Consider the following 13,915-nt stretch of genomic DNA (forward strand, 5'->3'; position numbering starts at 1 on the left):
AGTTGGTCCTAGTGACTGATGTTCCTGTTATGCTATTAAGAATCAAAAGACTAGATTACATTAATTATTATGTACGGAACTACAATACAAGTTAAACCAATAGTATCAAAGTTAAAAGTATAGAAAAACTCAAACTATCAGTCTTAGACAAAAACGATAATGTTACCCGTTAAGACATCAAATATTGTATTCAATATTTTCATATTCACCAACTCAACGTTCATTGTAAAGCAGTGTTTTGAAATCCAGTGGTCGGCCCGGTTGACTCGGCGAGTGAACCGGTAAAACTCATTTTCTATTAAATCCAAAATAAAATATGTATGCCGGGATTCAAATTTGGGTCATTTTAGAGATATAAACTTTAATAATCATTCTATGAGCCAACTAACAAAGCTTTATTGCTGTCTCTATTGATCAAACATAAATCATGTATATTTAAAAAACAATGTATAAAACATAAATAAAAATTAAAGTAGCGGCGCAAACGAGCCGAGCCTGAGCTTGACTAGGCTCGAGCTCGGTTCGTTTAACTTACACAGAGCTCGAGCTCGGCTTGTTTCGAGCTCTATTTTCAAAGCTCGAGCTTGGCTCGTTTCAAACTCGAGCTCGGCTCGTGAGTAGATTTTCAAGCTCGAGCTCGGCTCGTTTACTTGAGTAGATTTTCAAGTAGATTTTCAACTATTATTTATATAATTATAATTATTTTTATATATATTTTTTCTATTACAATTTTATGTATAAAATAATATATATTATTTAGTTATTTTTATTTATTTTTAAAAACATTATATATATTAATAATTATTAAATATATATTTTAAAAAATTATATAAATAATAAGCTCGTTTAGGCTTGCGAGCCGGCTCGATCTCGATAAGTGAAGCTCGGTCCCGGGCTTGTTTATTAAACGAGCTTACTTTTAGGCTCAGGCTCGGGCTTGATTAAGCTCGGCTGGATCGAGCTATTTAACGAGCCGATCTCGAGTAACTTGGCTCATTTGCACCCATGCATTAAAGTTTGATATTATTATTATTTTTTATATGTATAAGAATTATATATATATATATATATATTATTTATGACGTTATTTGAGTCAAACACCGGTCTGCCCCTCCCGAGTCGTTCCGGCCTTTAACCTGGTAAGACGTCTAGGTCGGGTCTGAAAACGTTATTTTAAAGCAGTTGAGAAGACTTCCTTAGCACGCTCTCTCCTACTACACGTGTCACTTTCACAAAAGATGACGTAAAGAATGTTAACTTTACCAAACTTTAATATTGCAAGGACTGTAATAATAAGCTTATTAAGTTGGCGCTCACAAACACAAAAGGCAGTTTTCCCTCTCTTTCTAATTCTAGGGTTTGAGAAAGATGAGGGTGAAATTAACGGAAGGTGCAATAGCGGCGATATCCGACGGAAGATGGGAAGACACGTACGGTAAACCGGTGGTGCAGTTGCTGGATTTACAGATTGCTCAGACGCAAACTGAGTCCGCAGTAAACAAGGAGAGGTACCGTGTTTGTTTATCTGACGGCTCCTTCTATCAGAACGGGATGTTTGGCACTCAGCTCAATCAGTTGGTCAGATCTCACCACTTACAGAACGGCTCTGTTGTTCAATTGAATGAGTTTAACGTCAGCTTGATCAAAAGTCGCGTGTACGTTTTTTTTTATTATTATACTAGTTTTATAGGGTTTCGATCAAATACAAATTAACCGGTTGTTCACGAACTGAGTGTATTGAATTTAAATAAACGAGCTATATGTTTATGCTTGAACTTGGTTTGGTTTGAAACCGAGCGGCTTGGTTTTGCTTGATTTCGTACAAAGTTTTCGATTTTAAATTTCTAAAACTCCAAAATATCATTAACTCAAAACTCTTAACTCTAAAATGTTTAAACTTGCAACTCTAAAATGTCTAGAACTCAAAGTTAACAAGAAAACATATAAAAAACGAGACGCTATGATTTAAATTTGAACTTTGAAGTCAATACAAAAGAGAAATTTTAAAAACTTTAAAAGTTAGTATATTTCTATATATATATATATATATTAAATTAGTAAATAAAACATAATTTGAGCAAAAAGAACGGAACCAAACCGAGCGAGGCTTTGCTCGTGCTTGGCTTGCTTTCAAACCGAACTGAACAGCTCATTTCTAAACTGAGCCGAAATCGAACGAGCATTTTTCGAGCAATTTTCGAGTGAGCGGTGAGCGGTTTGAACAGCCCTACCTTAGGCTGAAACAAGTTATTTGCTTTTTTTAGTTTTTAAATTTAGTTTCGGCCCAATAGCTTAATGGATTACAAATAAAAAAGCTTTGGGTCCAATATATTCATGATCACCGTATTTAAGATGATTAAGATCCTACCTTTTTTTGTTAAAAAAAGAAAAGTTAAAATATATATGTATATAAATTTTTTTGGACCCAGAAAATTAGTGGCCTCGGTCGGTTACTCTAGGGCCAACCCTGCTGGCAATTCAATTTTGGCTAACCGGTAAGTAAAAATCGCTAATTTGTCAAAGTAGGTCAAAATCAGACCTAATCGGCTCTAATATCTGTCATTTCTGGCGATTTCTGTCCTGAATGGGTGAGGAGGGGTTAAAACCTGTATACTTCAGAATTCTACATATAAAAATGTGTATGTATACAAAACTGAAAATTACATTAAAAATTTCAATCCAATTAGTCACTAGTTGGTACCCCACCGGCAAAGTAACGCCTAGCGAGTTTTGCAGTACTGCAAATAGGGCCACTTGTATAATTTAATTGAGAGTCAGGACCATGACTGTGAAATGTGAATTAAGTATACGAACTTGCCACAGGATATTGTTGACTTGCAGTAAATGATTTTGACGATGTGTTTGTTAATCTTCCTGTCAACGTACTTAGAAATCATAACATATAGCTAACTTTATAGCCGATATTTGACATGATTTTTGTAGAGGTAGTGGTTGTGAGTTTTAGGAGATTGGAGTGCATAGAAATTGATAGATTTTTTTTTCTTGTTTGTTATGTTAACTAAGAAGTTGACCTTAAATAGATGGATAAAATTTCATCTGACATTTTTGACTCATGTTACAATATGGTTCTTTTACTACCGCAATGGGCGTACGAGTTGCGGTATATAATTTGGCAATCATCGTGTAAAAATTTCATCTTTGACACTTCTTTAATTACTTTTTGCAGGATTATTATAGTTCTTAGTGTTGATGTGATCCAGCCATTCTGTGATGTTATTGGTGATGCAAAACTATTCTCATCTGCTCCTGGCGGTGAGCCTTCTACATTAAGGCCTGCAGCACCTATGCAGTCCATCAATCAGCCACCAACATCCATGCATAGTTCCCACAACTTCACGGGCTCTGTTCAAAGACCTAATTTTGATGTGAATCCCCCAAATTACCCTCCTAATCATGGTGTGAATTCCCCAAATTACCCTCCTAATTATGGTGGTTCACGCCCGCCTGCAAACAGTTACATGCGTCCAGTTCAACCCACATATAATCAACCTCCTCAAATGTATATGAACAGGGGACCCACTGCAAAAAACGAGGCGCCACCTAGGATTATCCAGATTGCTGGTTTGAACCCATATCAAGGTAGGTGGACCATAAAAGCCCGTGTGACTGCAAAAGCAGAACTTAGACATTTCAACAATGCAAAAGGAGACGGTAAAGTTTTTTCTTTTGACCTTCTTGACTCTGATGGTGGTGAAATAAGAACAACATGCTTCAACGCTTTAGCTGACCAGTTTTATAACCAAATTGAAGTTGGTAAAGTTTATTTCATTTCAAAAGGTAACGTTAAACCTGCTCAAAAAGCTTATAACTATCTGAAAAACGAATACGAAATTACACTGGATTATTCATCAACAATACAGCCTTGTTTAGAAGATGACAGATCAATTCCACAACAACAGTTTCATTTCCGTCCAATTGCTGAAATTGAAAAGTTGGATAACAATACTATTATAGACATCATTGGTGTGGTTTATAGTATTAGACCCTCATCATCCATAATGAGAAAAAACAATACCGAGACTCTCAAACAAACCCTATGTATGAAGGACAAGTCTGGAAGAAGTGTTGAGGTAACTTTATGGGGTAACTTTTGTAACAAAGAAGGCCAGACACTTCAAAACCTGTGTGATTCTGGAACATTCCCTGTTTTGGCTATAAAGGCTGCTCGTGTTGGTGAGTTCAATGGTAAAAACCTAGGAACAATATCTACAAGCCAGCTGTGCATAGAGCCCGCTTTCCTTGAGGCCCGTGAACTCAAAACATGGTATGATAATGTTGGAAAAAACACACCGTCTATTTCTTTATCCAGTGATACTATAGCTCGAACTGATGTAAGGAAAACTATTTCCCAAATCAAAGATGAAAAACTCGGGACCAATGAGAAGCCAGATTGGATCACAGTCAGTGCAACTCTATCTGTTATAAAACCTGAAACCTTTTGTTACACAGCGTGCCCAATCATGTTGGGTGACAGAAAATGCAGTAAAAAGGTTACGCAAAACAGTGATGCAAAGTGGCAGTGTGATAGGTGTGATCAGGCTGTTGACGAATGTGATTACAGATATATCCTTCAAATGCAGTTAGAAGACCACACTGGTTTAACATGGGCAACTGCATTTCAAGAAACTGGTGAGGAGATAATGGGAATCTCTGCTAAAGAATTGCATTACATAAAATATGAAGAGCAAGATGAAGAGAGATTTACGGAAATTGTAAGGAATGCTCTTCGTAATAAGTATAATTTCAAGTTAAAGGTGAAAGAAGAGGCCTTTGCTGATGAACAGCGTGTGAAGTCAACCGTGGTCAAAGTTGAAAAGATAAATTTTTCATCAGACACCAGCTTTCTTCTAGATTTGCTTAAAAAGGAGAATCCAAAGATTGAAACCCCTGTTGGTGCATCAGTGCCTTTGAACAGTTTCGCGGGGAGTGTTGTTGGTCAACAAGCCCGTTTACCAATAATTCAAACGGGTCAGTACGGGAATCAATATGGTGGTTCTGGACATGGTGTTACTTGCAACAGCTGTGGTGGTGTGGGCCATAGCTCTATGAACTGTCCAAGTGCTGTAGATAGTTCGGGTGGGCGGTTTAACAGTATGACTTCCGCAGGTGGAAACAGTTCCAATTGTTATAAATGCCATCAACCAGGTCATTGGGCTAAAGACTGTCCTGGTGTGAATAATGTTTCTACGGGCTATGGTGGTGGAAATGTGGGACCAGGAAGATACGGGGGCGCGTCTGGCCAGTATGTTGGTGGTTATTGACTTATAGAGGTATAAACTTAAAACCTTTTTCATTACACAATACACACACTAATGATGTAAATGGTGAACATTTTTCTTATATTTGCAGGTTGGTTGTTAAATTTTGACTATGCAGAATCTTGTAGTAATAAAAGGCCAGCTGTCTTAGTTTTGGGTTCAAACTTTAATCTTTTTGTTTGGTTTGGGGTAGAATGGTACAGTTGGTTACTTGAATGTGTGTATTCTGAAGTCATGGTTTTTCTTTTCTTTTTATAACTGATGTAAATTATAGTCTCTGTTTAGTAGTTAATTTCTTTGTTTTGGCCACAGCAGTTATGTGGTGAATTTGTGATGGTGATTGTGGTTGTGGGAATGGGAGAAGTGGTGCTCATGGAGTATTTGTATTACTTTTCTCTCTATAAATTGTCTGTCATATCAAGATTGATATAGAAAATATCAACAATCTTCTATTCTTACTTGCTTCATGCTTTTAAATGCATGAGGAGATGATAGCAAGATGTGAATACTTTGCCTTCATTTAGTTCATTAAAGATTAAAGAGTAGTGTTTAGATTGAAACACGATGCCATTCATGCGTTTACATCAAAATAGAACTTTGATCATATTCATTGCAAGTAAATCGTTATTTTAAGTATAGTAACTCTTGTCATATGGAAAACCAATGTTTTAAAACCTAGACTAGACCGGTAAAACCTAGACTAGACTGGCCGGTCAGATAAGGAGCTAATGCCCATATCGGTTCGGTTGTTATAATATAGTTCATTTTTGAAAAAATGGATGGTTTTTGTAATTTGTGATTGGACTTGGAACCTATGCAGTCAATCTCGGTGGTATCTCGGTCTTGGTTCTCATGTGAAATATCGGTCAGAATATCGGTACTGATATAATCGGCGATATTGACCAATATTTCACCGATATTCCCGATATCATGTTTTAAGTCTTAATTTTCAACTTTTAGTGTTTAAGTTGGTGTTTTGAGTCTTAATTAGTTTTTAAGTTACATCCAGGTCAGTAGAACTTTCTCGTATAATTTGATCACTCGTTTTGGCATCCGCGTTTTTACTACTATTTCCACTTCTTGTAATTATGACTGGAATTGTCACTACCACTTACAGTGTAACTATTAATACAGATTTGAGACTGAAGATAATTATCAATAGGATGAATTGAGACGGTATTTTGTAAATACGTATTATCTTGAATAGATTAACCATTTCTTTATTTTCCGATCGCCTGAGAAAAGAAAGATCTTGTTGTTTCTTTAACAATTTCTGATCTCTAGTGGATCTCTCAGTAGGATTCGAACCCAGTTCCTACTTGCTATAATTGTTAGTGTTTTGTAAGTTGTAAAAAGATAATTTGTTAATAGTAGAAGAGTATACTGAATTGTTAGTGTTAAAGTGCTATATATATAAATTTTGCATGATATTAAAATTACCGACATCCCACCGATATCTCAAATATTGGTCCTCGACCGAAGTCCGATATTTTTCCGCGTTAATTACTTAGCTCGGAATCGATGACCCGCCAATAGAACTGTTGCTGGAGATGTTATTCTCTTGTCATTCTTGTTATTCACATCACGATTTTAGCGAGAGAGAGAGAGAGATAGAGAGAGAGAGAGTAGATAGTCAGAATGGAAGGGGAACCAGATACGATAGAAGAAGGACGAAGATATAGTAGAAGAGACAAGAAATCAACCATCTGTCAAACTACCTTTCTTAGAGTGTGTGTAGTGGGCGACAAATTGGAAGAGTTTTGGGCGATAAGGGGCTACAACACCGCCCCACGGGCTACAAATAGGTGACAAGTGGGGGGGGGGATATAAACATATCGCCCGGCTTGTGTGATGAAGATGGTGACGTGTCGATCAAGTATAGGGTGGCGATTTTTTGCACCACCACCACCACCCTAGGCTACATATCATCACCCATAACCACGTACCAAAAATCTCCTCCATTTTATAATTTTATAGTCTTTAAAGCATTTTTAGTTTGTAGTATATATTATTTTATTTATTATATATGCAGTCCGGTTTAACCCGTCCGCCGTGTCCAACGAGTAAAGTATAACTCTTTGATGTCCGGTCAGGTCCGGTTTGGTGAACCTTGTGAACTACAACGATCCATGGAAATTGACGAGTGAACCAAAATGATTCACTTAACCGAAGGCGACCGCCGTCGCCGGTGTAATCAAGCACGGCGGGGGCAAAGGAAGAAGTCCAGGTGTGTACTAACCGTTTCCTTCCTTTTAGATTGGAGAAACGATATCTCAAACTCCAAACCCTAGCCGATCAAACCATAAGAAGATTATTACATACAGTTGCTATTGCTATGATTTGTATTATAATTATAACTACTCTATTATATATATGAGAACTGAGCTGCCTGTGATATATTATGATATTATTATTATTATTATTATCATTCATAACATAACATAACATGCTTATTCTGATGCACTGCTGTTGACTTAGGATCATTTATTCATTCAAGATATTATTAATTCACCTGATGCAATTTTTAACTTTATTGACCTCAAATTATTATTACTTTTAACTTTTTAGGTTAAATATGTTTGTTCTGTCCTCCATTTTATATTTTAATGTCATCTCCGATAAATCATGTATTTGTGATTCGTAACAACTATTTGGTATTATTATTTATTCATGTCAAGTGCTTGCTAGTGTTGGCCGAATTCTTAATCTCAAGTCACAAATTACTCTTTTAACCACTGCTAAAACTTGAGGTACGGCTAGTTGTGCCCTGTCTTTATCTTACGGATAGACTTGCGATTATTACTTGTACAAGTTTCGTTCAACAGAGGCATGCCTTTGAGAATATGTATATTTCACTATTATTTGAAATTCTGCTCTAAGAGTCGGACATAAATCACTCGATGGCACTATAGAACTTGGAATGAATTCTGTACTAGAGGATGATATCGTATAGCTCATTTGTTATTTAAGTGGCTAACAATCAAGATATCGCTACCATATGCGTTAACCAAGTAGTTGCGGTGTTTGAGTTTCGGTATAAGTATGTTAATAATGAAACATGGGGAAATTAAAGCGTATACTGTCTGGTATGTTGATTGGGATGGATGTGGATATATATGGCTGTGAAAGCTTAAAATTTATTCTTGTTATTGTTGAAATTGATAATATGCTTCACATTTAATACAAAATTAGTATGAGTTTGGTGAAATAGGAAATATAATTGCAAACTAAACAATGTGATAGAGTACCTTTCTAAATTGAATTTATTTTGCAAAAAGGGGATGTAGTATCTGTATTTAATTAAAATATATCTTGTACATTTGGAAACACTAATTAGTAATAGTTTGAGTACCTATAATCCATTAAGAAGATGAATTGTTTCTAAAGCTGGCAAACATTTATTTTGTATGTTATAGACAGAAACGACTATAAGTTGTCAGAACAAAAGCAATTCGGCACGGTTGTTGGGTGAAAAAAGGGAACGAGATGGTTATTGGATTTGAGGATATGATGGTGAATTGGTGATTCATAGCTGCCTGGAAGAGGTTATCTTTTCATTTGATGAATTTCTATTGTAGTGTTGATTTAGCGATCTGGACTGAGTTCGGATTTTAGGATCGAAAAATGATCATTTCCGACCTTTGAATGTGGTTGTTTTGATCCATTACATGTCGAGCCCTTGGATTATTATCGATCCATTACATTATTATGTATGTTAGACTAAAACAGCTAAGATTGTTAGAACAAAAGAATTTCGACATGGTTGATCCGTAGTTGCCTTGGAAGCTATTTTTTATTTTTTTTTGTTTGCTCTGTTTCATACTATTGGAGTGTTGATCTAACGGTTGGAATGAATCGGATTTTATGATCCAGTTGGTACACGTCAAACCCTTGGATTATAACTGATCAGACGGCTGGAATGAGTTATAGCTCTCTGGTGAGTGCATATATAAAGGATGGAAACACATCAGACGAAAGAAGAAACCCTAATCCTAAACACCAGACGAAAGAACAAAGCCGAATCCTAGTGAAATGGCAAAAGAAAAGAAGCCATGGACATCCAATGAAGTAAAAGCCTTAACCGATGGCGTTAAGCGTCACGGGGAAGGCAAATGGAAAATAATCCTTGATGATCCGCTTTATGGGTCTTCACTCAGTAATCGATCCAATGTCGATCTTAAGGTTTTTTTCCCTTTCGCCACGTTTTTTGTGACTTCTTCAACTTTTGTGTTGAATCCATTACTCGCAACCTTTGTATACCTTTAATCGTGAATCAGGTCGGATTGTTTTCAATTTTTTTATCAAATGTGTTTACACATAAATGTCGATAACGATTTTGCAGGCAAACGTTTAAGTTTGTGATTATTCCTTTTCTGAAACCTGTATTGATTTCATGATGCAGAGAATACAAATCCGGATCTACATACAAACCTTGACAATTAATGTTTTAGTTATTGCTTACTTGAACTTTGTCTAAAGAGGGCTTAAAATTTAATAGTAATGACTCAATTGCAAGTTACGCCTTCTATGAGCTTCTCAATCTATAGATTTTGTATGGTTTATTGGAAGTTAATCCTAATTAGTTCATATGTGAAAGTTGAACTGTTGAAGGACTAAACCGTAAGAAGTATAAAAGACAGGTTTAGTTTACTAGTCATGTCTATCGGTTAAATTTTTTATCATTCTATGTGCAGGACAAATGGAGAAACCTTAGTGGAAGTAAGCATGGATCTGAGAAGAGAAAAGCCCCAGTGTATGTTCCTTTTAACTCCTTTACTTGTATTTTTGTGTCAGCTGCTCTCATGATACTGTTATGAGTTTATCAATTTCTATGACTTTATATTGTTTTACTTATTTGATAATACCTTTTTCTGTATTAATGCTCTTTGACTAGGTACGATAGAATGATTTATGAGGCTCTTTCAGCTTTTAGAGATCCCAACGGAACTGATGTTGACAGCATAGATCGCTATCTTCAGGTCAGAATATGTCTTTTTGGTTTCTATATGTTTCAATTGATAGTTTGTCAAATGCATCAAACTGTTATACTGCAGTAAGATCTATTGCATAATTCGCAAATCTTGTATATGTTAAGTGGCTAGCTATCTTGTTTGTGTTACTACATGTCACAGTTTAAGCAGTTGATTGCCATCTGGATTACAGTATAAGATATTTCATAGAGCAAAGAAATTAATTGATTTTGTTGATTTTTACACATGTTGCAGAGGGTGTACAGTGTACCCGATAAATGTAGAAGATTTTTAACTGGAAAACTCAATACACTTACAGTGACGGGAAAGCTTGAGAAGGTTGGTAACTCTTCTTATAAGTTTGGTTCTATCACCATTACTTTTACCATCTATTTTAGCATGTGCAGCTTCTAGTATTTAATTACTTTTATCATAGTGCTATGACTCATAGAAACTACTTTTTTGCAACTCTTTTTTTTGTTATTTAACCTTTCGTAGATTGGTTTCTTGGTTAGAAATTTTGTGCAGTGGGTCAATTAGAATTATAGTTTGTTCATAATGAAGTTTAGCTGAAAAGGAAATGGGTCATGTGGTTTATCATTCGCCTAAAGCGTACTCTATATTTACAACCTCCCAAATTGCTTTATTAAAAACTCTTTGTTTTAGCAAATAGCTTCTGAAAGTCTCCGTTTTGGTAACTAAACCTTATAATTTATATTAAAAACAAAATTCTGAAAGAGAAGTTTTATAGTGTTATTTTACATCAGTTAATCATGACATTCAGACTTGCTGTTAAAGTTTTAAGGACTAAAAGTGTACAAAAGGTTCTAGTGACGTAAATCATTTTGTTCTTTTGGAGTTGTAGTGAAAGATGAATGCTACCTATATTGTTTTGTTATTTTTGAAATCATATTTTATATGTAACTACTTATGAAACTTAAAAAGAAAGGAACCGTGTTTGCACAACCTCAAGGTTCTAGAGGTCTGACTCGTTGCCAACCTGACTGATCCATTGTTTTCATCCGTTTAACATGCAGGTGAATGAGCGTTACAGGCTCAAGCGTTATGAAACATCCCAGGAAGGGGATGATGCGGGACCCCAAAACCGCATAGAACTCCAACAACCGCTGGAACCCCAAAATGTCAACCAAAGACGGGTCCTAGACTTTGACCTTAATGAATTGGTCCTAGACTTCGACCTTAATGAATTACCAGAAGAAGCAGTGGAACCCGTTCCAACAGAAAGAGTAGAAGATGCACCAACTCCTGCTGCCGCTCAGATAGCCACAGCGGAAACCTTGGAATCCCAAGTGATTAAAGGTTATGAAGATAAGAATACGCTTGCTGAGCTTCTTGATGAAAGTGCAGCAATGCTAAGGCGGGCTGAAGACCTCTATGACCAATGTAAGTCACCTTACATTACCTTTATTTATAAGTTTCTAAAACCTTCTTGTTTGAAGTATGATCATATCAATTTGATGTCACAGGCAGAAGAAATGGGAAGGCTATTCTGCCTCCTCAAGGTGCTTTAAGCGGTGACCTGGTTGGTTGAGGATAGATGTCAGATGCTGATGGTTATGTTGTTTACTGACTTTACTCTTTATCGTCGAAGTAGATGCATGTATTGTTGTTGTCTTAAACTCCTTTGGATTATGCCAAATTGCCAATCCAGAACTTCAGTTTATGTTTTAACCTATCTGGTGAATTTAATGTGGAAATGCTGTTTGTAATTGTATTGTTTCTTTATTTAAAACACTATAACTTAGCGGTGTTAACGGTTGGTTTAGGCAAAAGTTATGATTTGAACCATTAACTACGGTTTGAAGAATGACAAACTAAACCAGCCGTTTTGATAGTATGGTTTAGTGGTTTGAACCCATTTTTGTAGTTTTCTTTTTCAAAATCTGTAGTTTCTATTAGATTGTGCGTTGTGGTGGCTTCATTGGCGTCGCGAGTGGCCGGCGCTAGCCACGCCAGTGGCGAACACCACAACAGGCCGGCGGGAGCGGTGGCGTGATGGGGCTTTTGTGAGCCGGGGCGACCCTAGTCGCGGCTAGTGAAGGTGATTATATTTCCTTTCCTTTTTTTTAATACCTGCAAATTAAAAAAGAAAGGAAAGGTGGTGATGGTGGTTGATGTTTGTGGTGAAGAATGGTTAAAGAAAGAAGAGAAGGATGGTGAAGAAGAAAGGAAAAGGGAAGGGGTCGTTGGTGGTTTTTCTTTTTTTTTTTCCTTATTTTATGTTTTTTATAATAAAAATAAAAATTATATAAATAAAATAAACCCAAACAATACAAATGTGTATGATAAAAAAACATAAAATAGGAAAAAAAGAACCCAAACAATACAAATTTCTATATATTAAAAGATAATTTAAAACAAGAATATATATCTTTTTTGGAACGACCAACCAAGCAACGTCGGATACTCCGTACGCGGCCCCATTGGCTAAAGGTAGCCCGAGCCAGCCACAAGTCCGGACGGACGGAGCCCCTAGCGGTCCTCCTCCTATTGAGGGATTCCTGAATAAAACCCTACCTCCACGCCCGCCAAACGGCACAACAGTGAGGAGCCGGTAAAACCGGGTGAGATCAAGACTTGGTCATCCTTCATATCTCCCATATAAATTGGTGATAGTAAGGTTTGAACCCTCTACCTCTCACTAGTAAAGTGAGTGCTCTACCATTGAGCCACTTCAATTATAAGAAAATATATTAAAAGATAATTTGTATTGTTTGGGTTTTTTTTATTTATATAATTTTTATCTTTATTATAAATTATCTTTTAATATATATTATTGTTTTAAATTAAAAAAAAACATAAAATTCGCTGAAGCCACCGTTCACCTGAACCACAACAGGCTCAGACGGCTTCGACGGTGGCTTCAGCGAGTGTCTAGTTAGCATTGTATGACACAATATTATTGGATAAATTCGAAGTCCGGCTTCAACGACAACAAATAGTCTTAAAATGATTTAAATGATAAATATGGTTCATGGGTACTCCTCTCAACAACAGTATACACGTGTCAAGGCGTTTGCTGAGTTGGCAATCAGGTTCTCTTTCTCTCTCTCTTCCATACTTAATCTTCCTATCGAAGGTTCCTCACTTTCTATATCATATTCAAAATTCAAAGTTTACAAAAACACTAATCTTCTACACCTTCTCCTCTGCTCGATTATCTTCCTCATCAATACTTGGTATCTGCCATATGTTCGAGGTATGTTCTAGAGTGTGTATTTTAGTATCTGATTTGTGAATAGTTGTTCTTTTGGTGCAAAAGATTTATGTTCGAATTTGAAAAAATAAAACTAGAGATCCAAGATGCAGCATCATTTGCTCGGGGTTGGTTTCCAGCCATTAGTTGGGAGTTTTGAGGTAAAGTCCCTACATCTACTCTTTTTATTTTATGATTGGTGATAAGTGTTTCATGATTTCGGTTTATAACTTTATATCATTTCTAGGATTCTGCAGATTGCGAAGATGAATCTGTGATTGTGTTTATAGCTTTCCAACAAGCATAGGTACAAGGATCTCTTCACACCTTTTATTATATATCATCATTAATATTGTTAATATTATTAAACTGTTTTGTATGCCATCAGCATTTGTTCATCAAATTTGACCAGACCTGAAACAAACATTCACGAGTTTGGCTTCAAATAC

General features: G+C 36.1%; 1 protein-coding gene and 1 pseudogene across 1 annotated transcript; both read left to right on the plus strand.

Moving 5' to 3' along the window:
- The first annotated feature begins 3,041 nt into the window (after positions 1–3,041).
- Positions 3,042–5,296, plus strand: LOC143564517 (replication protein A 70 kDa DNA-binding subunit A pseudogene; annotated as a pseudogene).
- A 4,015-nt stretch (positions 5,297–9,311) lies between these two features.
- Positions 9,312–13,773, plus strand: LOC143564518 (uncharacterized). Its single transcript, XM_077051771.1, has 7 exons — positions 9,312–9,461; positions 9,974–10,032; positions 10,174–10,258; positions 10,505–10,588; positions 11,287–11,653; positions 11,737–11,792; positions 13,714–13,773. The coding sequence occupies exons 1-7, from the start codon at positions 9,312–9,314 to the stop codon at positions 13,771–13,773; spliced, it is 861 nt and encodes a 286-aa protein (XP_076907886.1).
- The last annotated feature ends 142 nt before the right edge of the window (positions 13,774–13,915 follow it).

The sequence above is a fragment of the Bidens hawaiensis genome, unplaced genomic scaffold (assembly GCF_021521415.1).
Source record: "Bidens hawaiensis isolate Kalapana, Puna unplaced genomic scaffold, B.hawaiensis_p1.1 tig00022011_1, whole genome shotgun sequence".
NCBI lineage: Eukaryota > Viridiplantae > Streptophyta > Magnoliopsida > Asterales > Asteraceae > Bidens > Bidens hawaiensis.